This window comes from Physeter macrocephalus, chromosome 9 (assembly GCF_002837175.3).
Source record: "Physeter macrocephalus isolate SW-GA chromosome 9, ASM283717v5, whole genome shotgun sequence".
In the NCBI taxonomy this organism is placed as follows: Eukaryota; Metazoa; Chordata; class Mammalia; order Artiodactyla; family Physeteridae; genus Physeter; species Physeter macrocephalus.
In genome coordinates, this window is record NC_041222.1 from 74,697,224 (window position 1) to 74,724,764 (window position 27,541).

General features: G+C 58.2%; 1 protein-coding gene across 3 annotated transcripts in view; it reads right to left on the reverse strand.

Annotated features, from left to right (window-relative positions):
* The window catches only part of CNTFR (ciliary neurotrophic factor receptor), a 40,386-nt gene extending 13,063 nt beyond the window's left edge, over positions 1-27,323 (reverse strand). The window contains exons 1-4 of one of the 3 annotated variants that reach the window (XM_028494073.2): positions 27,233-27,323; positions 18,000-18,116; positions 5,916-6,000; positions 1,232-1,465 (exon numbers count right to left, since the gene is read on the reverse strand). In XM_028494073.2, the coding sequence (XP_028349874.1) occupies positions 1,232-1,465; positions 5,916-6,000 (319 nt within the window). In that variant the 5' untranslated portion in view covers positions 18,000-18,116; positions 27,233-27,323. Of the gene's footprint in view, positions 1-1,231; positions 1,466-5,915; positions 6,001-17,999; positions 18,117-25,794; positions 25,966-27,018; positions 27,087-27,232 lie in introns of those variants that run through there. The other 2 variants (XM_028494074.2, XM_024132907.3) reach the window with 2 other exon arrangements.
* Between the last annotated feature and the right edge of the window lie 218 nt (positions 27,324-27,541).

A 27,541-nucleotide genomic window follows, 5' to 3' on the forward strand; every position in this document is an offset into this window, starting at 1 on the left:
GAGCCCCCGCACTCCTTAGGCAGGAGAACTCTGAGGCACACATTCTGCCTCGGCTCCCAGGGCTCCCCCAGCGGGTTAAGCGCCAGTTGCCCAGAAGCAGTGGCTAGATAACTCCCCATTTACTGGCTAGCTTAACTTCCTTTTCTATCACTTTCCCATTCCCTATAATGTTTCTGTCTCCTGCCAAATAGACTACCTGTATGCAAATTCTCACCTGATGCTAGGGAAACCCAAACTGAGACACCGTGTAAAAAGAACACGCTACCTTCTCCTCCAGCTGACCCTTCCACCTTGTCTCTGTTGCAGCGATTGGTACCACCAGCCGTCTTGACTCTTCCCACTCTCTATTCTCCTGTCCTCCCTACCTCCAATCCATCACCAACTCCTGGAGGTCCAATCACCCCCTCTCAACTTCCCCAACTCTATGCCCCGGTCCTAGGTCCCCCTCATCTCTCCTGCATCGCAGCAACAGCCTCCTTCCTGCCCCTGCCTTTGCCCATCCACCTGCCTCCCCTCAGCACAGAGAGAGGGACCTTTTAACAACATGACTCTGATCATGTCACTCCCCAGCTTCTAGGATCATGATTTGCCCCGTCGCCTCTTTCAGCTCCCTTCTGCCATTTATACCAACCCAAGTGGCCTTTTCATGCCCTCCCAGCCTCTGAAGCCTATGGTCACACTCAGCTCTCTGCCAGAAAGAACTTTTTCAGTGTATCTTCCAAATCCTCCAAGTCTCCATGTGCTTCACACTCCAGGAAGCCTTCCTTCTTCCCTGGAGCTTCCCAGAGTGCCACACCTCTACCTGCGTAACCGTATACCTCATTTTCTTCCCTAAGGCCCTCAGGGCCAGACCCTGTGAGAGGACACAGTGGAGTGAGGCCCCTCCAGCTCGGAGCTGTGACTTTAGGATTCTTCCCTACCAGGCCCCAGGTGGGCCATGCCTGCCAGCCCTCCTGTGCCCATCTTGTCATAGGGAACAGGATTTCAGGATCTCAAAGATCTCCAGTGGGGATGGATACAAGTGCAAAATGCCAGGGGTCCGGACTCAGGGGGTGAGACTGGGCTCAGAGGTCAGAAGAGCAGGCTCAGATAGGATCAGAGGGCAAGGGTCAGGGTCTCCACCACTACCACCAGGAAGGGGCTTTGAACCGGGCCAAGGGTCTGGGCCTCATGGACAACGCCCTTGAGTGAAGTGGGAGGTCAAATGAGGGGTGCTGGGAGTAACACTTACAGCCCACATTTAGGAGGACTTGGTGGCGCAGGTGCCAGGAGTCACGGTGGAAGCAGGCGTAGAGGCCGCTGTGGCCCAGTTCCAGGCCACGGAGCACGAGCTGAGAGCCGTTGAGCAGGTCAGGGGCCAGGTCTGTCCCATTCACCCGCCACGTCACAGCTGCATCCCAGTTCGCCGTCCCACACGGCAGAGTCACGTCTGAGCCCAGGCGTTCGTACTGCACGTGGGGTGTCTCTGTGGGGGCCGGGGAGGGCACAAGGCAAAAGTCACAGGTCACAGCCCCGCCCAGCACCCCCCAGGCAAACGTGCACGGATGAGAGCCCGTGAATGTGCGCAAGTAAGGAATCCAGGCCGAGAGGCTCTGAGTCTCACGGTGTGAGTGTCCCGGGGAGATGAGGGGTATGCAAAATTCCTGTGCGGCCGTACAAGGGTACAGGTACGTGAGTGCCTCCAAATTCGTACGTGTGTGTGCACGTCTGGGGACTCTGTGTGTGTGTGTGTGTGTGTGTGTGTGTAGAGAGTTTGTGTAGCGTGCTGGGAGAGAAGACCCAGTTCACCTCCAGTCCCCAGGTCCTTTTAAAAGTTTTCCTGACCCCCATGACCCCAACCTCTTGCCACCAACAGGCCCAGCGCCAGTCGCTGACATCTGCTACCCAGGCAAGCTGGGGCTGAGGGGCCCCTCTCCTGAACTCCTCCCTCTGTCTCTTCCCATCTCTTCATCGTCCCCATCCTTGTCTTTCTGTCCTGCCTCTCTCCCTTGACTCTGAGCCCCTGACAAGCCCCCCGCTCCCAACCATACAGGGCTGGGGCAGCAGCAGGAGAAGGGAGAATGGGCAGGGTCCAGGACAGGAGCCCTAGGGAACTCCTGGCAGCTGTCAACATCATCATGAGGCAGGAACTGCTTGGGGTGTGGGTCGGGGAGTGCTGGAACTGGGGGAGCTCTCTGACCATTCCTCTCTTGCCCCCAGGAGGGGCCTGTCAGAGCCAAAAGCAAACCCCAGCCCTGGCCTCGGCAACCCAGGCATGATGGACGGAGCCCAGGAGACTGGAGTGGAAGGGCGGGAGGCAGCACCTGTCGAGGGGCAGAGCCAGGTGGGGAGGTGAGTGGGGCAGAGGAAGTCCAAGGCACCAACTCTACAGACAGCCCCGAGAAGCGGCACCGGGAGATGCGAACCTACCCTCCTCATCCTGCCCCCCAAGCCTGGAAGGACAGATGCTTCCCTGGTCCCAGCCAGATCTGTGGAGTGAGGGTGGGAGGGGCAGAGCGAGGGGGAGGGGCAGAGCGAGGGGGAGGGGGGCGGGGGGGTGGGGTGGCCGCAGGATCCCTCGTTAACACTCCCTCACATCTCCCCTCCAGAGAGCCACCTCTCGTAGCCGCCTAGCAGGGGGATTTTCAGAGGCAATTCCTGTTAACGAGTCAATTAAGTTGGGCCAGTGGCCTCTTCATTAGACTTGTTAACACCACCAGGACTGCAGGGGGTAGGGATCCCCCATCCCCACCCCATGCCGCCAGCCGCCCCTTCCCTCCTTTATAGACCCCTCCCCAGTTCTGCTTTTCTCTGTGCTGAAACATCTGTCCCTGTTTGCTGCCTCGGTCACCCTCCCTGTGCCGGGGATCTCTCTGTATCTCCAGCTCTCTCCCCTGCTGTCAGTCTCTGTCTCGCCCCTCTCTGAGCCTCTCTGTCCCTGTCAAAGGAGAGGGAAGCAGGAAACCCAGCCAGCCCTGACCACTGGTCTGTGGGGCCTGGGACCAGCCGAACAGAGGATGAACAGGCGGAAGGGTGGTGGCTGGGGGGCCTTGGAGGCCACAGCTGTGAGGCTGGACCAGAGACTGACTGGGGGCCTCCCTCTGACCAGAGGCCCAGTGTCCACAGCTCAAGCCATAGAGCCCCCCCAGTCCACCAGCCCTAGCCACGGAGCCCCCCTCCAGCCTCCCTTCCAAAAACCTGGAGCTTCCAGGAAACACGCCAAGCCCCTCTCTCTGCACACACCCACCCCCCCCCCCCCCCCCGCAGAGAGTCTGCATCCCGCGGGCCGAGGGGGGGGGTGAGAACTGACTGTCGTGGGGGGCCTTGGAGGCCACAGCTGTGAGGCTGGACCAGAGACTGACTGGGGGCCTCCCTCTGACCAGAGGCCCAGTGTCCACAGCTCAAGCCATAGAGCCCCCCCAGTCCACCAGCCCTAGCCACGGAGCCCCCCTCCAGCCTCCCTTCCAAAAACCTGGAGCTTCCAGGAAACACGCCAAGCCCCTCTCTCTGCACACACCCACCCCCCCCCACCCGCCCCAGCAGAGAGTCTGCATCCAGCGGCCTGAGGAGGAGGCTGAAAACTGACTGTCGTGGAGGGGGCGTGGCCATCACAGTCCCAGCAGCAACACATCGACACTGACCAACAGCAGCTCAGAACTAACATGGCTCCGGTATGGCCCTTTAATACTGGGGGGGCAGGTACAGCCGCAAGATGAGGAAACCAACCCAACAGCACAACAAATGTAATGGCAGTGGGGTAACACGTGAGGAACCCTGTCTGCCTCACAAAGGAAATGGAAACAACCTGACAACAGTGACAAACCAACCATGTTAGGGCAGCGCAGGAATGAAAAAATGACAACACAATGACAGATGACAACTACAGGCCACAACGCAGAGGCAGAGGGGGTAATGTGACATGACAATCACACAGTGTCACAAGTGCTACAATTAACACAGCAATAGCAATACACACAGCCATGCAACAGCTCCAAAGATGGCAGTGATTTAATCCTTTGTCTCTGGACAGCTTTCCTCCCACCCCGTGGGTGCCCCTACTGATGTGCTGTCCATTTCAGAAATTAAATCAAGCAGCAGGGGGAGGATGGGGTTCTTGGCCCTGACGCGGTGACAAATGCTCCAAAGGAATCAGCTGTGAAAAGGTTGTTAGAAGCCAGGATAAGAGACAGAGACAGGATGAGGTCATGGACATGGAGAACACACAGGGATAGAGTTGACGGCTCCCTCACACCTGTGCACATGGGCTCACATGGGGACCACATGCTGGAAACAGTCCCCCCAGGCGTCCTAAGCAACTTCACATCACCACACACACATAGGATGAAGACAGTCACCACAAAGAAGAAAAAGCACACACAGGACAACCATCCACAAGGTCACAGCTATGCAGGGACACTGTCCCACTTCAGGGACAGTAACACCTGACAAAAGGTCACATGCATGCACAGGAAGGGCACTGTCACCCAGAGGCACAGGTACACATGGGAACATGGTCTCACACACAGAGAGACAGTTTACCAGGGACACGAACACACGAAGAGACAGAAACAAAGAGAAACTAACAAACTATCACACACGGGGTACAGTCTAAACCACGAGGACACAACCCCACAAAGGCCATGGTCACACATCAACTATGTCACACACAGGGCACAGCTCACAAGGATATAACTACACAGAGAAACGCACCCAAACAGGGACACAGTCTCACTCACACAAGAACACAGTCTAATGCACAAGGACAGTCTCACACTCTCAGAGATTCAGCCTATGCCCACACACAGGGCAGGGGCAAGGCCAACGGGAAAGACCACTGGCGGGCCTAGGCTGGTCCGGTCAGCACAGGAGCCCCAGGCAGGCCGACTGTGGGTAGGGGTCGATGGGCTGGCCTGGTGGTCCCTTCAGTCCCTGCCCACTGTGGAGCAGCCCTGGGGCAGGCCAGGCTCTCTCTGGGCCTCAGTGCTGGGCTCACGAGGAAGAGGCCACAGGAGCCTCGACCTACTGCCCTCCTTGAACCCACAGCCTTGAGGGTCATGGAGCTCAGCCATTAGGGTCTGCTCTGCACCTGAGCCCCAGAGATGCCCCCACCCTCTCTGCCTCTACCTGAGCCGACTGAGGTGGGGGGCAGGACACAACCAAGGGGGGGAGCTCCCTACACTTGGAGCCTCCCTCGTTCAAGGAGTTTCGAGGTCAGACCTCGTACTGACGTGGCTGTCTGAGGTGCTGCCTCAGACGCAGAAGGGCTAGTGGTGAAGTTTCCCAGCAGGGGTGCAGCTCCTTGCCCCATGGATTGTAAGGAGGACTCGGCACTCACTGGACAAGTGGTGTGGGAGGCGCAGGAGGCTGCCAATGGCGCAGCCTGGCAATCCCTGCCCCCTCCAGCCAGCCCAGCTCACTGACCGGGCCCCTTCCTTGATGTGCCAGCCCTCTCCCACATGTCACCCTGCCCATCCCCACACCTTGTTCTCAGTCTACCATCTCTGTCCCTGTATTCCTTGTGGGAAAAGGGGAAATATTCTTACCCACTGTCTCAGTGCCTCCCGCTGCACCCCCATACATCCGAGGGGACCCCATTTCACCAGATACTGTACAGGGCCCTGCCCCTAGCTGCCCCCAACTCCTATCCCACCTGCCTGTACCCTGTATCAGTGCTAGTGGGCAGAGAGGGACAGATCATCTCAAGCCAGAGATACCATCAGCACGAGACCGCCCCGGAGTGACTGGGGGACTGTGTTTATGGGACGACATCAGTGGGTCACCCCGTATATCAGTGTCACATGACTCATGTTCATGTGCAACGATGCCAGCCTATGGCAGTATGTGGCTCTTGGGTGTGTGCGTACAGCTATGCCGGGGAGGGTTCACGCTCAGTTCCCAGAGGGGGTCAGCAGGGAGCTCCCCCGCCCAGCACTCACCCTGTGGACTGTGTCTCTGGGCGTAGACCACGGCAGCGGCAGCAGCAAGCACGGCACAGCAGGCCCATGGGACAGGAGCAGCCATCTGTTGGGAAAGAGTGGGCGGCGGGGAAAGGGGCAGCATCAGCCCAGGCAGGAGCCTCCTGGGGAGCCCCCCCTCCTCTCAGGCAAGACTGGGAAATCCCAGCCCTAGGGCCAGGGCACCTTGACCCCAAATGCCCTTCTTAATGGGGCTCAGGATCCTCTTCAAGCAACAGAAAACATTATTGGCATCTGTAGGCAGAGGTCTGCTAAGATGGTAGAAGGCAACCTACAGTAGTTTGTTGTTCAGTACAGCCGCTGGGGGCAGGATGGGTTACAGATCACTGGTAATGCTAGGGCCATTTTTCTAGGAAAAAAATAACTTCACTGGTAAGGTTAGCTAATTAGCTATAAACATCACAAACTGAAAGGGTGATGTTCTAACTTAATTGGAGGTCTATACTTCTCCAAATTGCCTTGAATGAAAGGCCCCCTGCCACGCTCCTGGGGAGAGAGCCCCTCGGATCTGCCCCTGCCATGTTCTCCCTACCCACCCCCATCCCCGGGTGAGCCTTGCCCCACTGGGCTCTGGGAAGTTCAGAGCAGCAGGGTACCAGGGCAGGGGTACATCGTGACCAGGTCAGATGTGGCTTTTGCTTTAGTGGACACTAATGATCATGAGAAGGATGAGGGATTTTCCCCTTCAGGGACCACAGCCCGTCCTTCAGCCCAGGAGCCTGGGAGCCCCAGCCCAGCAGATATGCATCAGTGTTTACACATTCCCGTGTGGGTACACAAAGCACACTCAGGACATGTTCCCAGAAGCCAGAATGGATCCAGTGGCCCCCCTACCTGCTGTCCTGCTTCCTGGGATGGGTCCAGCTGCCCTCACCCCACTCCACCCCAGCACACGCCCATACCTGAGGGCAGGGAAATAACTATTTCCTGCAGGAAAGGTTCCAAACCTGACTCTCCTGCCCCAGTCTGAGGAGAGAGGGGGACTGTCAACAAGACAGAAGCAGAGATCCAGAGAGGGACACTGCCAGACACTCAACCACGGCCACTACCAGAGGTACAGCCAGATACACAGCAAAGACACTAGCCAGAGACACTGCCCCAAACAAGAGACAGAGCCCCAGAGAAAGAGCCCACACACAGACCGGAGAGACTGTGCCGGGCACGATCAGACAAAGCCAGAGAAACCAGGTAGATAAACCAGATAACCAGCCAGAAACACGGCCAGAGAACAGCCAACACACAACCAAAGGACCCGCAAGAATCCCTGTGAAAGACGGCCAGATGCAGGCAGACATATCAGAGAAAGAGTAAGCAGCACAGGCAGAGAAACCATCAGCAACATAGCCGGAGAGCCAGAGACACTGTCAGAAATCATGCCCGAGAAACTGCCTGACACACAGGCAGAGAAATACCAGAGGAACTGATAGACACAAACAGACATACACCCAGGAAAACTGCCAGTGAGAGAGCCAGAGACACAGCCAGATGCTCAGTCAGGTATCCATACCACTCAAAACACTGCCAGGGACATGCAGACACACAGTCGGACACACTGCCAGAGAAACAGCCAGAGACACTGCAGACAGAGCTACAGCAGGGGAGACAAGTGTGGCTGTCAGCCTGGAGCAGCGGGAGGGGGAGCCGGAGAGAATCTGACTTCCGGGGCCTCCTTTATGGGAAGGGCTCCTGCCTACCCACTGCTACACTCGCCCCTCACCAGGCGAGCCCTCTCCTCTGCACCTGGTGCTCCTCCAGCTACAGCCGCAGGAGCTCCGGCTGCCCCTCCCTGGCATAGCTCATCTCTCTAGGCCCCAACTGGCCTCGGCTACCCCTCCCACATCTGTGACCCCTGAGGCCTTTCCTACCACCTGGCCTGGCTCCTGACCCTCTGCCACTCTCCCTTCTTTAGCTACTCCTCGGGCCTAGGAGGATAAGACAATGACCAAAGTCACGGTCAGCAAGTGGTGGGGTGAAGAAAGGAACCCAGGATGAACCAGTGCTAAAGTCAGAACAACCGAACCCAGGATGAACCAGGGCTAAACTCAGAGCAACCGAACCCAGGATGAACCAGTGCTAAACTCAGAGCAACCGAACCCAGGATGAACCAGTGCTAAACTCAGAGCAACCGAACCCAGGATGAACCAGTGCTAAACTCAGAGCAACCGAACCCAGGATGAACCAGTGCTAAACTCAGAGCAACCGAACCCAGGATGAACCAGTGCCAAACTCAGAGCAAACGAACCCAGGATGAACCAGTGCTAAACTCAGAGCAAAGGAATCCAGGATGAACCAGTGCCAAACTCAGAGCAACCGAACCCAGGATGAACCAGTGCTAAACTCAGAGCAACCGAACCCAGGATGAACCAGTGCTAAACTCAGAGCTGGGGCTGGAGAAAGGGAGATAGGAGGCTGGAGGCCTACGTGGTTCCCCAGCTCCAGCCCTGCAGGGCGCCCTCCAACCCTCCCCGAGCCTCTGTGCCGCCCACCCGTGCGTCTCCTCAGAGCCAGCCCACTGCCCACCACACGGGAGAGGAACCGGGACATCGGGAGGCAGGCGGGCTGGCAGAGTAGACAGAGGTTAGATCACAGATGGGAGCAGAGGGACAGGGTGGTCCTCTGTTCCCTGCTCCTTCCTGGTCCCAGTTGGGAGGGCCATGCGGGTGAGGAGATGGCCTGGCACGAGTGTAAGGCATACAAGCAAACACACACACACACACACACACACACACACACACATACACCCGGGTCCCCAAAGGGGGAAGGGAGGCTTCTTCATCAAAGTCGCCTCCATCAGCCCGATGAGTTACTGTAAGGGCCGGGCCCTGGGCCAACGGGGCTGCAGCCATGGGAGACGGGCGCTGCTGAGAGCAAGCGCTGCAGAGAGGGGGGATGGGGTACCACGACAGATGCTGCACGGTTGGGGACACCCAGAAAAGGGAGAGAACCAGGGAGGGGGGAACAGAGAGGCAAGGAGAGAGGGAAAGCAGTGAGCAGAGACCCTGAGGGACAAGAAAAGAACAAGACAGGGAGAAATGGAAGAAGAGGCACAGGAAGAGAGACAGGGAGCATAGGAGATGGGCAGAGGTTCAAGGACAGAGGGAGAGACAGACCCAGAGAGAGTGACAGAGACCCCAACAGGGTCTCTGTGCCCACCAAGAGCATCTCTCCAAGCCCACCCACCTCCTGCAGTGTGAGGAGAGGATGCCGTCAGTGCAGCAGTGCTGGCTGATCTGAGACAAGAGCAGGGCTTCCTGGGGGCTGGAGGGCTTCTGCCTATGAATCCAGGAGCCCAGCCCCCAGAGCATAAGGGTGGACAAAACCCCCATCCCACCCCACCTGCAGGTCCAGGGGGCCCCAGGCCAATTTCACTTCCCTCTTCCCTCCGAGTCCCCACTGGACCCATTCCCAGGTAGGGAAGCTGAGGCCAGAGGCATCCAAGCTACACCTCTGCCCTACCCTAGCTCACCTCAGGCCACCGATCCCAGGGCAAAGAGCATCTTTCCCAGGAATTTTCCACATTCACACCCCATGGCTCTGGGATAGATCTGGAGCATAAATCCCTCAAGCCCCAGATGCGGGCTATGCAAACTGGCCCAGGCTCCCTGCAGACCCTTCCAGAGGCCCAGCCTGGCCGCCAGCCCCAGATCCAGAAATAAGGAGGGAACAGAGGGCACCCCACTAGCAAGTGCCCAGCAGCCCAAACCCCTTGTAAGCAGAAGCCCAGCACCTCTCCTGACACAGAACCCCACAGTGTTGCCACACACATACACACACACACAGGTGACACATCAAGAGGCAAACCTGGGCCCCCAACTTACTGTCACTGTTCCACCATGACACAGAGACATTACACACTGATAACAACACCCAGTGAAAATGACACAGTTGCACAGCTGACAATGACACACAGGGATATTGACAGTCACCACAGTGACAATGATGCAGTGAGTGACAGTTACACACAATGACATCAACAAACAAGGCAATGACACCTGTTGACACTGACACAGTCACAATGACGGTAACCTCAGAATCAAAGATGCAATGAGACTGACAGTCACATAGGCTAACAATGACAGTGACATCCACAGTGACACAGGGATGTTGGCAGACTCAGTAAGATGGACAGTCATGCAGAGTAACACCAGCCCTCAGTAATGCTGACACCATGGAGGCTGACAGTCACCAGCAGGGACACTGACACAGTGATACGTTCCAGATCAAGGACCTCAACTACCCAGTTTCTGGCTTAGGATCCAGGGCCCAAGACCCCTCTTGCCAGCCCCAGCAGGAGCTCAGGTGCCCTGCACCTCAACCCTCAGCCCCTGCCCATCTGAAGGCAAAACCTAAGAAAGGGAAGTGTGAGTCTGGGAAAGCCTCTATTCACCCCTGCAGAAACGAGGCAGTTTAAGTTATTCAACCCAACCCCGCGGAACCCCTGCCACATCCAGGATGGGACTGGGGGTTCTGGGCACCACTGCCTGGGGCCCAGCTCTGACTGCGTGTGTGGCGACGTGCAATAGCGTGTTCTGAGCTTCGAGCTTCAGGGTGCTGGCTGGTGTGGGTGCGTTGAGGGTCAGGTAGGTTCAATCTGGCCTGGACAATGAATGAACGGGGAGGCCCCCGAGAAACTGAGATCCGGTGAAGGTCACTGGCCTGGACCCCACCCCCCTCGGCCTGGGGCTGGGGTGAGGTCAGAAGCATCCCTCTGATGGAGGGCATGTGGCCCACAGCAGGGGCCAAGGTGACATCTCCATAGCTTCCAGTCTCCCTTGGCAACCCCAGACTCCAGGATCCTCCAGGGTAAGGGAAAAGGCACTCTGTGTTGGGGCCTCATCCCCTTCTTCTCTCCCTACCACAGCCCTAGAAGATGCATCCTGGGAATGAGGCAAGAACCCAGGGCAGGATGACCCGCTGATTCAAAGGCCTAGGAAACTCTAGGGGCCTCAGACCTGCAGAGGAATTAGGGTGGAGGAAGAGAGACACCTACACTTGGAGACAAGAGAGGAAAAATGAGAGACAGAGCAGGGGCAGAGACAGGGACAAGGACATGGTGGACAGGGAGGAACAGTGCTGGCTGAGGGGGAGGCTGGGAGAGACAGTCTGAGCGGGCGGGAAGCTCCAGGATGGGGAGGAGGGGCTGAGGCCAGGAGGCCCCCAGATCCCACCAGGCCTAGGCAGCCTGGACAGCGTGGGCGGTGGGGGGGGCAGAGGCCTGAGCGGTCCAGAGGCTGGGGGTGGGGTGGAGGCCAAGGAGGGAGGCCTGGCCCCTGGCAGCTGGCCCAGCAGGCCCCCCATGGGGGAGGGGGCGGGCCTGGGTCAGGGGCCAGCTCCTGGGCTGGGGCCGGCTGGCCATGGGGCAGGCTCCTACTCCCCACGGTGTCTCCCCGTCTCTTTCTCCTTTCTCTCTGAATCTAGACCTGGCCCTCCTCTCAGCTCTCAGTGCCCCCACCCTAAGTGGCACAGGACCCAGAAGCCATGCCTGGGTTTAGGACTCAAGCCATATCTCCTCCTGGGCTACCCATGCCCACCCGCTCCGGGAGCAAGCCCCCCTGCTCAGGGGAAAGGACCCCACCCAAACATATGCCCCCTCCTCCCCCGCAGAAGCGGGCAGGAGAATCTGAGCACCAGTGGGAGGGGGGCCAGGAGGGAGGCAGGGGGAGCGGTCCCCCAGCTCCAGCCTCTGGCTGAGGCTGTGGAAAAGGAGGCGGCCCAATGTGAGTGAGTTGGGGGGGGGTATCCGCACCTGCTGTTGTGACCTCCACAGCCGGAGATGGGGGCCTGGTGGGGGGGGGACAAGATTCCGACGGATTTTGGCAGCAGTCTGGACTCTGAGCACTCAAACCCCCCACCCCCCAGCCTCTTGCACCGTGGGGACCCTGAGATCAGCATGTGCGTGCCCTGCTGCACGTGTGTGCGGGCGTGTTGCGGGCCTCCCATGACGGGCCTGGCTGGGCAGCTGGGAGGTGTCCTGGGGAGATGGGAGTCTGAATCCCACCAGCCGTGCGCACGTGTGGAGCCCCACTCGGGGCCCTGCGTGCTGCCTGGTGACCTGGGCACCGGCTTGTATATGCTCACATACGTAGGCCTGGACTTAAGCAGCTCTCTCGGTGCAAAAGGTCTGGGCTTTCTCCCTCAAAAGTCATCTGATCCAGCCCCCTGCCTCTCAAATGGGAAGCAGGAAGGGGCACATAAGTTCATATCCTCCCTTTGGGCACACGGGCTCTGGATAGCTTCACAGCACCTTAGGTACAAGTGCCAGATCCCTCATCCCCTAACCCCAGTCCAGAGTCCCTTCTGGCTTCTAGAAGAATCAGGAGGATCCCTCTATCCAGAAAAGGTCCACACACCAGTTGGGTTAAGTCTAGGGGGAGTGGGGGCTTGGGGGCTGGCCTTCTTGGAGGGACAGACGCTGCAGCAGGAGGTTAGACAGCTGGAAGAACTCCATGAAAGGCGGGGGATGGGCAGAGCAACAGGGTTGACTGAGACCTCCCTCCGCCAACAGGGGAGCAGGCTCACAGCAGATGAAGCAGGGGCAGGAAGGAGGCTGCAGAGCCCTCCATGGAGACAGAAGGATGGACAGAATAGCTTTCCAGACTTGGGGGCTGGGACAAAGACCTATTTGCCTCAGCATCTCCCACTACACCCCACCCCTGGCCCCATCACTGCTATGGTGGACACACCCTCGAATATATACACAGAGGTTGATGTTTGCAAGCTTGTGTGTACACGCGCACACACACACACACACACACACACACACACACAAAGGGGTGGTGGGGGTGGGCAGTGCATGTGAAGCATGGATGTGTAACGAACAGAACTGAAGACAGTCTTTCCGACAGAGCCAGAGGTGAGCAGGGGAACAGAAACGTCAACTGTCTTCACGTGTGCTGTTCTCCCTGCCCCCCCCAACACGCACGCACACTGCACACACTACTTCTGAGGAAGCTTCTGTTCTGCTGGGCAAAAGCAAGCCATCCTTCCTCCCCCTTCCTCCCCTCCGCACAGTGGGGAAGCCAGAGCAATCTGTTCCTGATGGGTAAACACAGGCATGAGTATGCGCGCACACATGCTCACACACACACCAGCGATTCAGGGGTACATGACACCCAGTGCTCACTTCACCCCAAGGTGGGACGCACACTCGGGCTCTCACTACCACTGGCAGAGCTTCCCAAAGTCCCCCACCTCCACCACACACAGCCAGAGCTTCACAGGCACACCCAGGCAGCCTCTCGCTGACACAGGCACTTGGAGTCTCCCATCACAGCCACTCATCACGGCCTCCCACGTGGACACCCGCTGCCACAGCCTCGCACACGCTGGTATGCGCGCACACACGAATCACAGTCACAGTCACACGCAAGAGACTCCCTCACACGCATTCAATCAAAACAGTCCCGGTCTCACATATGGATACCAGCACACACTCGGAACACTCACCCTTCCACACAGATAACAGAGCACCTCCAGAAACGCAGAGCCCCACCCCCCCGGCACCCTCGGCCCTCACACCCCTACACTCGGCAGTGGGAAATAGATACACACTCCATGCTGGGACCTCGGGTTGCCTGGCCTGTGCCTGGGGGAAGACAGGATAAAGCTCAGGGTGGCCTAAAGCAGGAAGGGAAAGTTCCTGAAAATCGAGGAAACAGATTATTCCCTACTCGGCTCCTTCCTCTCCTAACCCTGCTTTTGCCACTATTTGGGAATGAGGGGAGATCCTGGCCAGAGCAGAGGGGTGAGGGAGCCCCCGGGGTGAAGAGATGGTGGCACTGGTGGCAGCAGGAGCCAGCAAACCACAGAAACCAGCCTGCTCCCCAGGGCCCTCCTGCCTCACCTCCTCATCCCCTCTTCTCCAGGATGAGAAGCAGCAGCAGCTCTCAGCCTAGCTACCTGCTGAGTGACCCCAGGCCTCTTCAAAACCTCTCTGTGCCTACAACCGTCTATAGGGCACCTGAATGTCAGGCCTGGCTGCAGGAAGGGAGGCAAGGGGAAGGAGATGAGGCCTCGACCTCAACCCCCAGCCCCTGCCAAAGCCCTGTCATCACTGTCAGACCCCAAAGAGAGATGGGGACAGCACTGGCCAAGCCAGTGCTCCTCTGACAAACCACTGAGGACAAGAATCCTAAAGTGTCCTTGGACCCTGTAGCCCCACCTCCCATCACAAGAGAGGACGCTGTGTCGCTGTCCAGGCAGAAAGGAATCCAGGCTGTGCTGGCAGGGCCCCAACTGGAGAACAATTGGCAATGCTGTTGACATCCTCACCACTTGCCACTCCAGGTGTAGCTTGAGCCCTGATGCCCCATCCTAAAGTGAGCCTGAGAGGGCTCCATGGAAGCCAGGCAGGGGAGCAAACACCGGGCAGCAGAACCTAAGGAAACCAGGCAGGGCGACCCCATAAAGCCAGGTGATGGGGACTTAGGAAAAGCAGGCCGTGGGGACAAAAGAAATCAGGCAGCAAGGTTTGTGGAAACGAGGCGACAGGGCCCAAAAGAACATAGGCTGTGGGGGCCAAATGAAGCCAGGCCGCGGGGACTGAAGTTAGCTAGGAGGTGGGGACAAATGAAGCCAGGCGAGAGGCCCACAGGATGGGAGAAAAGAAAGCTATCAGGAGCTTATGCCCTCTGTCTAGATGTCCCCCACACCCTGGGCCTCTCTCTCAGTAGCCCCCTTCCCACCCAGGTGCTGGTCTCCTCCCCCAGGCCAACGCACACAGCCAGAGCCCCCTCCTCGCTCAGAGGCCTAGTCCAGTTGCAGCCACTGGGCCCCGGCCCCATCCCTGGGACCTCAGGAAGTCCCAGCCCCTCCCACCGGCTGCAGAGGAGGGGGGCTGGGGGGGGAGAAAGAGAAGAGAAGAGAGACAGCTTGGCAGAGGGAGGGCCGAGCAGCCGCGGGGGGCGGGGGCCGAGAAAGGAGCGGGAAGCGGCGAGGCGGGCTGGCGGGCGGCGCGGGCGGGGGCGTCTCTGCCGCGGGAGCGGGGGTGACAAGTTCTCCGGCCCTGCGGCTGCGCGGCCACTGACCTGGGTCCCCGTGCAGGCGCCCAGTCGGTGCCTCCGGCGCTCCGTGGGTGCGCCCGGCCGCTCGCGGGCATCGGGACCCCGGGGTTCGGGGCTGGGGCCCGGGCGGCCCGGGGAGCAGGCCTGTTCCCCCCCCCGCCCACCCCCCACCCCCGAGAGTCCCGGCGGGCGGCGGGCGGGCGGGCGAGGCGGCGAGCGGGCCGGGAGGAGGGGAGGAAGGAGCGCGCGGCGAGCGAGCGAGCCGAGCTAGCGGAGGGAGCGAGTGAGGGACGGCAGGCAGTGAGGTCATCCTTTGAATCTAATTGTCTGAGTCAGGAGGAGATGTGGCACTCGATGCAGGGGGAGGGGAGGGGGAAGGGACCCTCCCGGCTCCGGGCCGGGGCCCCTCCTCACACCCAGGGCCGGCCGCGGCCTCCCTTCCCCCGCCCAGGGCCAAGTTGTCTCGGGCCAACTGGGACAAACCCCTGCCGGTCTCACTCAGGGCTGACCTCTGCTGCCATGCGGGCTCCAACCCACATCACCCCCAGAGAGCGGCCACCTTTCTATTCTCTGGGGGTGATGGGGACCCCCTCCCGGCCCAGGTTGCCGTCCCGCATGTCTGAGGGTAATGGGAAGCCCCCATCCCACCCCCAGGTCGTATTTCTGCCCTGTGAGGAGCAAGGGGGAACCTCCACCAGCCTTCCAAGGGACCTTCGTGCATTCTAGAAATGTGGAGTCCCCAGCTCTACTCCCCAAGTGACTTCTTGCACTGGGAATTTGGGGGAATCTGGACATTGAACCGAAGCTCCCCTTCCTGCCTCCTGAGAATGACAGTGCAATGCCTCCCAGTCCTGCACTTTGGGGGGCATGAGGACCCCCAACGGAGCCCAGGGTCTCTACTCTGCATGCCCAACTCTTCAGGAGGGGCAGGAGCCAGGCCAGAACCCCAAGGTCCCCAGAGGCTGCTCAGGGGAGCAGGCCACTCACGTGGGTGGGAGGGCAAGACGACAGTTGGGCCCTGGGCCTGTCAGGTGTGCACGCACGAGCACATGCACGCATGTGTACATGCGCATGGCGGGGGAGACCAGGCGGCTGGGGACACTCACACCACACCGAGGGCCACACACCCCTCCCCTCGCCCCCATGGGGGAGGGGTGATAAATATTTAAGCGGCTTTTAGCTCTGAAGGGGCAGAAGCTGGGGGAGGGAGGGGGATCCACAATGCCTGATTAATGGGGTTACCGGCTTGGATCAATCCATCTGCCCGGCGCTCCCTCCTCCTCCCTCCTCCTCCCTCCCTCCGCCTAATGCGCTTTATCAGGAGACGCTTTTCTGACTTGGCAGCATCGGGTGTTTTAAATAGACCCATTTAGAGCAGGGGTTGGGGGAGAAAGGAGGGGGGGAAGGGAGACAGAGATTGAGACAGGCTGGGAGACAGAGACGAATCAGGAGAGAGAGACAAGCCCCGGAAGAGAGAGACTGGGAGCGGAGAGACAGAGGGAGATACTGAGACACGGAAATAAGAGGCTGAGGATGACACTCCCACGGAGGCTGAATGGGGCGGGGGTGGGGGTGGGGGGTGATGGGGAGGCCGAGGGGAAGCTGGGGGGCCGAAGAGCAGAAACAAATAAACAAACAAACAAAAGAGACAGACAGAGAGAGAGGAAAGGAGTCACCGACAGCGAGAAGAAACCCAGAGACAGGTTCTCTGCAAGGGCTGAGGGCTAGCCCGGGAGACAGCAGATATCTTTTATTTCCAAAAACAGTTTTTCATCCACTTTGCTAAATTAAAAAGCTGTCTTTAAAGTGGTGCTGGAGGTGCTGCTGCGGGACGGTGGACAGAACTGCCAAGTCCTCCCTCTCGGCCTCCTTGTCTGCCCCCACAGAAGGTGCCTCAGCCCTAGCTCCCAGGGGTATTCTCCAGCTCCCCTGCTCTCTGTGATCCTCTGGGATCCCCAGGGACAGGGTCAGGGCATCTGAGCCACTGTTCATTGGCAGAAAGTCCTTCCTGCTGTCTGGCCTCAGTCCCTCCTGCTGCAGGGAGCCCATTCTCTTGCCTGACCACTAGCCTTCTCTTCTCTGATCCCAGTTCCAGCTCCCTAAGATGTCCCCAATCGGAGGGAGGATTATGGCCCTCACAGCTGAGCAGCTCACTTTCCCACCCGGCCATCACACTCCTTCCAGGTGTGCCCCCTATTGTTGGGTAAATCTGAACTCCTGTCAGATACCCCACTCCAAGTCCCTAGGTCCTCTGGGAACAGTGAGACAGAAGCTTAACTCTCTCCAGCCTTCTGGACCCTCCCTTCCTCCTCTTCAGAACCCCAGCTCCATTTTGTCCCTTTTATGGCCATGTTGTCAGCCCGGATACCCCCCCGCACCCTCAACAACACCCCATTCCTGGTTCTGAAGGGTCAGCACCCCCGCCCCCCCAACTCTCAGGCCGGGAAAATGGCCAGTCTGTTTGGGAGCTGAGATGAAAAGCCCGGCCGGCCTTTGTGGGCCTCTGGCGGGTTTCGGACAATAGGCCCTTCCGTTCCGCTCCAGCGCGCCTCGATCCCATGGACACCCCCACCCTGGGGGCTGCCAATCTGGGGGCCTTGCCTGGCCGGAATGAAAGGCAGGGAGAGTCAGGCCCAGCCCCTGAGGCTGGCCTCAGAAGATTTTGGACTTTCTGACCCTCTATCCCGTCTCCTCCAAGCCCGGCTGCTCCCTGCTGTCAAGCCAGAGAGATGCTTTGGGGCCAGAGAGATGCTTTGGGGGCAGAGAGGGAGCCTGACAATGAGACGAAACATACTCCCACATCCAGATTCAGCTCCCTCAGTGCAGAACCCAATTTTCTGACCTGGCTTTGCCCTTGCCTGTGTGACTGTGGGTAAGTCTCTTCCCCTTTATAGGCCTGTCATGAAAAGCCTCAGGAGGAAGGAGGAGGGGAGAGCAGGAAGGGATCTCAGGCCCTCCTTCACTCGTTCCCAGACCTACAGCCCCAATGCACCTGCCAGATGCCCTGAAACTGACCTGCCTCCCCTGGGTCCCCAGCACATACCTCTTCACCGCTGGCCACACACCGAGCACATCAACGTCCTCCTCCTCCTCCTCCAGACCAAACTCTTCCTGAGACTTCCAAAACCAAGGGGGCGGGATGATGTGACAAGGCTGGATTCTAGAAGGGCAAAGGGCACAAATCAGAGGCCACAGAGGAGCCCTTAGTCCAACTCAGAGCTCATTTCACACTCACAACCCCACTGTGAGAAGGAGAGACTGAGGCAGGCAGCAGGTAAGTGTCTAGAAGAGAAAAAGTTGGGTGTGGTCCAGACTCCCTGAAGCACCCTTTGCAGACCTTAGGTTCTGAACCACAGGGACAAAAGGAAGCCAGAAGCCAGTGGCCTGACACCACACATAGATACACACCCAAAGACAATCCAAAATCCCCACACAACCAGTTCACAGACACAAGCACCTCCATGTCACACACATTCTCCCATGCATACTCACACAGAGACCCATGGCCCCCAGCAGGGCATAAACACCCACCATCATACTGTTTTCTCCTCATCACCACTATGATTTATTGAGCATCTGTTATGTGTCAGGAACTGTTAGGCACTTTATATGCATGATCTCATTTAATCTTCATGACTTCTCCGTGAGGTAGGTTCTATTATTATTCCCATTTGACAGCTGAAAAAACTGAGATTCGGGGAGGTTAACTTGCCCAAGACCACACAGCTGATCCGTTCCAGAGCATAGATATGAGTGCAAATCTAGCTCCAAAGCCCTTCTGCTATACCAGTTTGCCTCTGCAGATCTCTCTCCCACCAGCACAGTGCCTTTCCCAATAATAATAGGAACAGCTAACACTTGCTCAGGGTCCTTGATGAGCCAGATAACATATGCTGAGGACTTAACATACAGTTTTTGCAGATGACAAAACTGAGGCTCAGAGAACAAAAGCACCTTGCCCAAAGTCACATGACTGGTAGTTGTTAAGAAAGCTGGCTATTCTGAAAGTCACTGTTGCTTCTAGGACTCCACTTACTTAACAGAGCCCTCGACTTCTACAAGACCCCAGAAGATTCTCAGGGTTCAACTGCTCCTCTCCCCACCAAAACAGGTCCCCGATTGTGTCTGCCAAAGGCATGATCAAGTGCCTAAACACATACCCATGAGAAAGGGACTCCATGTCATCCAACCCTGCCCAGAGAGGCAGAGGTACCACCAACGAGGGAGAGATGGCCAGAAACTAAAACAAGGTGTTAGAGACAGGCTGGCTGGTGGTAACAGATACAGACACACCAAGAGATAGGTAGGCCCAAAGAGAGGAAGACAGACACACGGGACCAAGGAATGACAGAGACAGTGGGAAAAGGAGACAATAGAGGGAGAGGAGGATACAGGCCGACGTGAAAAAACACAGAAGGATAGACACAGACATACAGACACATATAGAACCATCCCACCTTCACAAGAAGAAAACTGTGAAAACAAACAAGACTCAGGCAGCGTGGGGTACGTGTGTAAGTGTGCATTTGAGTGTGTCTGTGTTGGGGGCATGCAGAGTCTGTATCACTACACACATTACACCAGCTGCTTCCAGCAATTTCATCTGATTAATAATAAATGCCCCGTAATTACAGCCACTCCCCCAGCCCTTCTTCCTGTTTTTTGTCAGCTGCCACCAGGCCGGCCCCCTGTGGACCCCACAGCCCCCTCCATCCTCACCTGCTGTCTTCTACAGGGCTGAGAGAACATGGGCTAGGGAAGGAGACCAGACTCCCAACCTGAGGGGGAATACCCATTTCTCTATCTTGGATGAATGCCCAATGCCCCCAAGCAAAGCGTCATTTCCCTTAGGCCTCACTCAGAACTCTCCCCCTTCCCTGGGTATAACCTGTGACCCCTAATGTGGCCTAGAGGCCCAGGTCTGGGGACACAGAGAGAAATGAACTCTGGACTCCCCTTGCCTACTCTTCATCACTCACTGGCTGAAAGAAGTCTCCATTCACAAAGCTTCCCCAGCCTTGGAACCCCACAGGCTCAACGGAGGAAGGGACCAGGACAGCCCCCCTTTTCCCACCCCATCATTCCAACCCAGGCAGCCCCAGAGTCTCTGCCCACTTGTGTACTCTCAAGCTTTGGACACGCCGTGGCTCCGCCTCCATTCCTGAGCCCCCCCAGGTCCACCTCCTTCCAGGCCTCCCACCCTAGCTCTCCAAGGCAGCTCTATCAGAATCAGCTGCGGGTTTGTGCTGATCTGTTTCTAATCGCTGGGGCCTGGTTCACGCTGGCCCCCACCCCCCAATATTGATTCCATTATTTGGAGAGTCATTGACGTCAAGGACCTGGATGGGTGCCAAAACCGCCTTCTCTCAGGGCCTGGGCCAGGGCCCAGCCCCTCATCTCGAGATTTCACGGAGGGGCCCAGAAAGGTCAGCTCACGGGCCAGGGTCACGTGACATCTGCCCTCAGAGGCTGGGGCTCTTCTTACCTTTTGGGGCCCACTGTGCAGTTCCTTTCTCCTGGGGGAGAGGGGCTACACAGAGGCATGGGGGTCAGAAGTGAGGTGGAGACCTATAGAATAGGGTGTGGAAGAACTTCACTGGGTCTTGGGCTGCAAGGAAGAGCTCTAGGAGGTAGGGATGGAGGCAGTGGCTCAGAAAAGGCTACTTGGGGAAGATTTTATTCTTTGCCACACACTATTTTGGAACATCCTGAAGCTGGACTTGAAATGACTATTAGAGTACTATTGGCTACTCGATTTTTATGTTTGATATCAGATGTGTCTCCAGGCTCTCAGAGAAAGAAATTCTCTGCAGTGCAGGGTAACGGTTTACCCTAAATGTTGCCATAATTTGACTGACTGGCACCACTATTTTATAAACCTTTGTTCCATATAAAACAAAGTCTCTGTCTCCTGTGCAACTCTCACCCATGCTGCCGCAGTTTCCCCACACTCTCCCAGTCTCTTCTGCCTCTGTGCCTATCCGATCAAGATGCAGCCACTGCTACACTGACCCACACCAGCAACTCCTTGGCTCTGGCTGGACAGGGTATTTTTAGGATCCGAACCCTGTGTTCTCAGACAGACATTAATAACCAATACAGACAGTCCGTGGTGCCCACAGCAGCTAAACAAACTCGGAACCCAGCCTCAAAGGCTCAGACATGGGGTCCACTGCCTTAGCTATAGTCCAAGAAACCCAGACCTGGAGAGAGCAAGGGACGTGACATGCTCACAACCACGTGGGGAGAAAAGGACCTTCCCATCTTCTGAAAAATCCTGAAGCTGGGGAGAGGACAGAGGTGACCTCTGACGTCTGCCACAGAAGCAGGGTCATTGCTCTGCCCCAGTCTCACCCAGTCCAGACCTTTTCAAGGAAGAAGCTGCCTATCCTTTGCACTCCTTCCCTGAAGGCAGGGAAGTCCTTCCTTTAGTCTAGCTGCAAATCACTCAGGGCTCCTTTGAGCCAAACAGGGTTATACAACAGAGGCCGTTGGGTCTCAAGCCACAAACCCGAGAGTGCCCTCTCCCCATGGTCTGTCCCACTCAATGTTCATCCCTCACCATTTCTTGAGCACCTAATCCCTGCCAGGTACTGTGCCAGGAGTTAGGGACATGGTCCTGCCCACCGACAGCACTCAGTCTGGCAGGAGAGAAAAAGATGTATTATTTACTCAGCAATGCCCTCCCACTGTGTACCTGGTCTGTGCCAGGGGCAGGGTGGGTGGGTGGTAAGCAAAGCAGACCCCAGTCCCTAGGTCCCAGAGTTCACAGGCAATTACTATGCAGCCTTGGTGAGTACTGTGAAGAGGAAGTACAGGTAACGTATGGTGGGGCATGCTGACTTCTTTCAGGACTGAGGATGCTTCAGTCCATTCCTAAACCCCAGGACGGGCCCTTGGACTGCCCAGAAGTCACCACCATAGTCTAACTTCAGTTCCTTCCACTGTAGCTCCAGCCCCAGCTTCTGGGAGCTGGTTCCCCGCAGCAGCAGGGTCTAACTCTTCCCCACATCTGCCCCAGCTCTACCTCCCACTCCTTGGCTCTGGTGACCCCCAACCCAGCATGCTCTGTGCTTTGGGGGTTCTCTTTGCCCTTTGCAGAGGTAAAGGGGGGTGACGACCTCAGGGCTCTCAGCCCACAGGGACCACTAGGCTTCCCAGCCCCTCCCCACAGGAAGCCAGGAGCCAGGGTGGGTGTGGTCACCCTGGGCCACAGGAGTTTACACAGCTGAGGTCTCCACCACTCCCCCCAACCCCACAGCGGGTCTCTCTCTTCTCAGCCTCCTTGTTCTCTGGGATGCCCCCCCTCCCAACCAGGCACACAGGGTTCCCCCCCAAGCCATCTGCATTTCAAAGAAAATATGCTCCATCTGTTTCCGATTCATTTACACTTCAGCTAGCCATGGGGGGGCAGAGCAGGGCGCTTCGCCTTCGAGCCCCCCACCCCCATAGGGGGGCTGGAGAGCACATGTCCCCCTCTGGGACAAGGAGCAGTTACAGCCTAGCCATCTGAGCCTGAGGGTCAGGTCCCTACTTCGTGGGCTCCCAAGGGGTGCTCAGGTACCTCAGCAGCCCCGCCCACTGGCCTCCACAGTGGGAAGGTATATAAAGCCCCCGGCAGTGTCTCCAAGGCAGGTGAAGTCCTAAGGTTGGTTGCAACCTGACCTAATTGCCCCCTCTCCCCAGGGCTATTGCTCTTTTGGGAAGAAGCAGAGTGGAGAACGCTGGGCATACCCTGGAGACAGGATAAGGGCTCAGGCATTCCAGGAGACGCTGTGAGATATAACATAACTTGGTCCAACCCCTTTCCAGCCAGGGCAGAGGAGAGAGAAGTGGGTGGGTTCCAGTCCAGTCTTCTCCTCCAGCCACCTTCTCACCACAGATCTGGGGCTACCATCTCCCTTAGAATCAGAGATTCACCATCCTGGAAAGGTCAAAGGAGCCAGAGGTCTACCCCTCACCAAGTCAGTCGTCACACCTCTCCCAACCTAAGGATGATTGGGATGGGGGAGATGTCTTGGGAGGACATGAATCTCATTTCCCCACACCTGACCCTCTCTATCACAGGAAGGGTACCCAAAACTATTTAAGGGGGATGTGCATGTACATGGGGAACTCTAAGGGTACATGTCATCCCTGTACCAAAAAAGTCACTCAACCTTCCTGCTGTGAGAGCCTAGTCTCCTCTGGAAGAAAAGGCAGAGAAATTTAACTGGGTCAGCGTTTCCCACCGCCCTCTCCATCAGCCCACAACCCAAGTAAGAGACGTGACCAAACATGCATCTCCTCCCCTCCCCACCTTTGGAGAGGACAGATCTTGTTCCTGTCCCCAACTGCCCTGAGATACACCATAAGCATGGGTGTATTTAACTATGAGTTCTAAGTTCCACTGGGAGTGTGAACACAATCCTAATGTGGGTGTGAATGTGAGCCCCAGATGGAAGCATAACTGTGTGTGATTCTAAGTGTGAACCCCGGGGCTCCCATGTGAATATGAAAGCCTCAAGGTGCAAGCATGAGTCTGAGTGTGAGCACTAGGGCCCTAGTGTGGGTCTGAGCACAAGCCCCAGGATGGAAGCAAGTTTAATGTAATTGACAGGGATGTCAATCTGAGTGTGAACTCCAAGATGCAAGCATAGGTTTGACTGCGAATGTAGGTCCCAGTGTGCATGTGACTGTAAGCCCCAGGACGGAAGTATGAGTCTGTGAACCCCAGGATTCCCAAACAAGTCAGTATAGGCATCAGAGACCTAGTGTTCGTCTGAATGTGAGCCCCTGGTCTTCACGGCTTTCTGAACATGAGCTACGTTTCCCCATGTGAGTCTGAGTGTGAGCACTGGGGTCCCTTTGTAAGTCTGGGTCCCTAAGTGATCCCAAGATGGAAGGGAAAATCTTGCATGTCCTAGTGGGAATCTGAGGGTGAACTGATGTGAGCATGAGTGTATCAACCCCAGTGTCCTACGTGAGTCCTTGAGTTCAAATGTGGGCCCCAGGTTCTCCATGTGAGTCTGAGTGTGAGCCTCAGAATGTGTGAATCTGAGAAAGTTCCAGGGTCTTAGTGTGAGCCCCAGTGTGAGCCCTAGGACTCCAGTGTGTTCTGAGCATGGGCTCTAGGTCTCAGTGTTAGCCTATGAGCCTCAGAACAGAAATGTGAATCTAAAGTGTGAGCCTAGAGTCCCAATGTGAGTCTGAGTGTAAACTACAGGACTGAAGTGTATCACTGGATATGACAAGAACATAAGTGTGAATCTGAGTGCAAGTCCATTGTCCTGGTGTAATTCTTGGTGTGAGTCCATATGAGTTTAAGTGTCCCAGTGTGAAGCTGAGGATGAATTCCAGAGCCCCTAGAAGTCTTGAGTGTGAACTTTAAATTCCTACTTTTCACATAAGACTCAGGGTCCCAGTTGGAGTATTAACTGTGATGGAGGGTGAACCTTGGCTGCACGTCACCGATCCTGACCAGGAGCCCCAAGAACCAGTCCAGAAGATTTGTGTGGGTTTTGGCAGTGGAGTAGGGATGCGCAGTTTATTGAGACACAGCCCCCTCCACCCGCCAAGCCCCGGTTAGCCCTACAGCCGTAGGAATATCCAATTGTTCAAGTCCCACCACGCCATACATGCATTGGTACACCATCACACCCAGAGTTAGACACACAAAAATGCACTCAGTGTTTCAGACCCCCTGGACAAACAGCAGTTACAGATGCACAAACACACCCAGCATTTCATACTCCCACCACTTCAGTGATTACAGCCGCACGAATACCCTAGGGACACAGACACAAATATACCAAGTATTACAGGCAACACAACTAGTGTTGCAGGCACACTCCTACAGCGGCATGCAGACACACACCCAGTGTTGCAGACAAGCTGCCAGACACACAGACACACACAGAGACTTCTCAAAGAGAGAGAGACTAGACGGAAAGAGAAAGAAAATCCTGAATTTTCAACAAGGCGTGAAATAGTCCTACCCGCCTGAAGCTACTGAAGGGGGGAGGGGGTCTAGGGAGCGCAAGAGGAGAGGCTCGGGAGAGGAGAGGAGGCGAGGAGGAGAGCTGTCCGTCTGGTGACCTCCCCGCGGCCCAGCCCCCACGCACGGGGAGATACACTCCTCCGAGCAACACAGGGATACCCAGGCCGGCTCATGTAGAGCCGCACTGTGGGAGACACACACCGGCAGACTCACAAAGAGACGGGGATACACCACAGGCGGACCCACACGGACACACAACACAGAAACACTTACAAAGAGATACTGGAGGAGACCCACTAAATGGAGATACATCCAGGCAGACTCACGAGAAAACCACAGGCGGGCTCACGCTCACACACACACACACACACACACACACACACAAGCGGATTCACACAGACACACATACACTGGCAGACGCGCAACCGTCCATTCACACCCCTGGGCGCTTTGAAGTCCAGATTTCTGCTGGAGAAAGAAGCCGCCTCTTGGCGCGCGGGGGTCACTGCGACCCCCCAGCTCCGGAATTTTCCCAGAACCTGCGCGCGCTGCTGAGCGATGAGGGAGAACAGGGAGGCTAGGGCAGTTGGCCCCTGCCACCTCCCGCCAGCCGATTGTCCGCTCCCCCTACCACCACGCCCAACCCCCGGCGCGCCCGGACGTGGGGGGCAGCTTCTCCTGCGCCCCCGCCCCCGAGTTTACGGGCAAAGTTTCCCGTGAACTTTCCTGTCCCCCTCCCCCCCGGTCTCGGGCCCATGCACGTCCCCTCCCTCTTCCCGCGCGCACGAGGGCCGCGGGTCTGTAGGTCAGCCGGAGGGTTTGAGGGTCCGGCCGCGCGCGGTCCGCGCTGGGTACTCACCGCGCCCTCGGGCCGCCGGGGCTCCGCGCCTCGACCTTCGACCGCTCCCGGCAGGGAGCGAGGTAGGGAGCGCGGAGCTAGCACCGCTGCCAGATCCCGCCGCCGAGCCCCGCGCCGCGCCGGCTGGAGCCGCCGCGTCCGCTGCCGCCGCCGCCGCCCGCTCTGCACCGGCTCCCCGGCGCTCGGCGGCTTTAACCCCCCCATCCTCCTCCCTCCCTCGCGCGCTCCCTCCCTCCTTCCCTCGCCCATGTGACCGCGGGCGCCCGCTCCGCCGCGCGCGTCCTCGCTCCCCCCCCCCCCCCCGCTCCCGGCAGGGAGCGAGGTAGGGAGCGCGGAGCTAGCACCGCTGCCAGATCCCGCCGCCGAGCCCCGCGCCGCGCCGGCTGGAGCCGCCGCGTCCGCTGCCGCCGCCGCCGCCCGCTCTGCACCGGCTCCCCGGCGCTCGGCGGCTTTAACCCCCCCATCCTCCTCCCTCCCTCGCGCGCTCCCTCCCTCCTTCCCTCGCCCATGTGACCGCGGGCGCCCGCTCGGCCGCGCGCGTCCTCGCTCCCCTCCCCCTCCCGCCTGGTCTCCCCGCGCCTCCGCGGCCGCGCGCCACGACCCCCTCCCGGCCACGGCCCCCGCGTGCCCCCGCCTTGGCACGCTCCCGCGCCTGGCACGCGCGGCCCGCTCGCGCGGGCACACTCATCCTGCGTAGGCCTGTGAGTCCCCGCTCCCAATAGCCTTGTGCTGGCACGCACCCTTCCCCCCGCGGGCACACTCGCCCGCACTGGCACGCTTGGCCCCCTCGCATTCGCCCTCTCTCGGGAACGCCTTCCAGACTGCTGTAGTCCCCGCGCTTCATGTGCAGCCCCGACCGCGGGTCTCAAAAACGCGCACGCACACACACCCACACCCACTCCGCTGGATCCCCCAGGGCCGCTGGGCGCGCACCCAGTCCCCCCGGGTCGCTCATTCACACTCACTCGCTCACTCAGCCTTGGCCAGGTCTCCGCTGCGCACACTCCCGCACGTTCAGGCCCTGAATGCCTCGCACCGACACCCTGGCACACCCCGGGCCAACTCTCGGGGTCCTCCCGCCGGCATCTCCGTGAGAAGAGCACGAGCCAGAGCCCCCAGGCCCCACTTTGGGCAGGGTAGGCCATAGGTCTCCGCGCCTCCCCTCCTCCTATCGCCCCCCAACAACGACCCCACCCCACACCCCGCCCAGGCACAGACACTTACATCCCTCGCGCTGAAGGAAGGAGGCTATTTGCTCGCATGACCCAGCATGGACCAGGATGGGAACTTAGGCCCTCGCCTCCCACCAAGTCTCCGGTGACACGCCACAACTACCCTCTCCTTCTTCACCCCACCCCCCACCCCTGGACACACGGCCTGAGGAGTGACCGCCAATGGGATGCGGGGCGTAGGGAGGGTGCGCCCTTTATGCCTGGACCTGCAGTGCCGGAGCGCGAGTGCCAGAGTTTGGCGCTGGAGGTTCACCCCTCGAGTTTCCCTTCGCAGCCTGGGCCTCTGAGGGGCGGGTGTGCTCACTTCACTGGCCTCCGCGCCTCCGGTCTGGCTATTACATGGGGGATTAAGGTTAGACAACCTGACTCCTTCTGAGGCCACAGGAGAGCGCAACAGAAAGGGTGAATGCCAGCGGCGGAGAACGAGTGGCCCGCCCCCATTCCCACCCCACGGATTTTTCACCTGACCTTTGACCCATAATCCCTGCTCCTAGCCCCTCCCGGGAGCTGCGCAA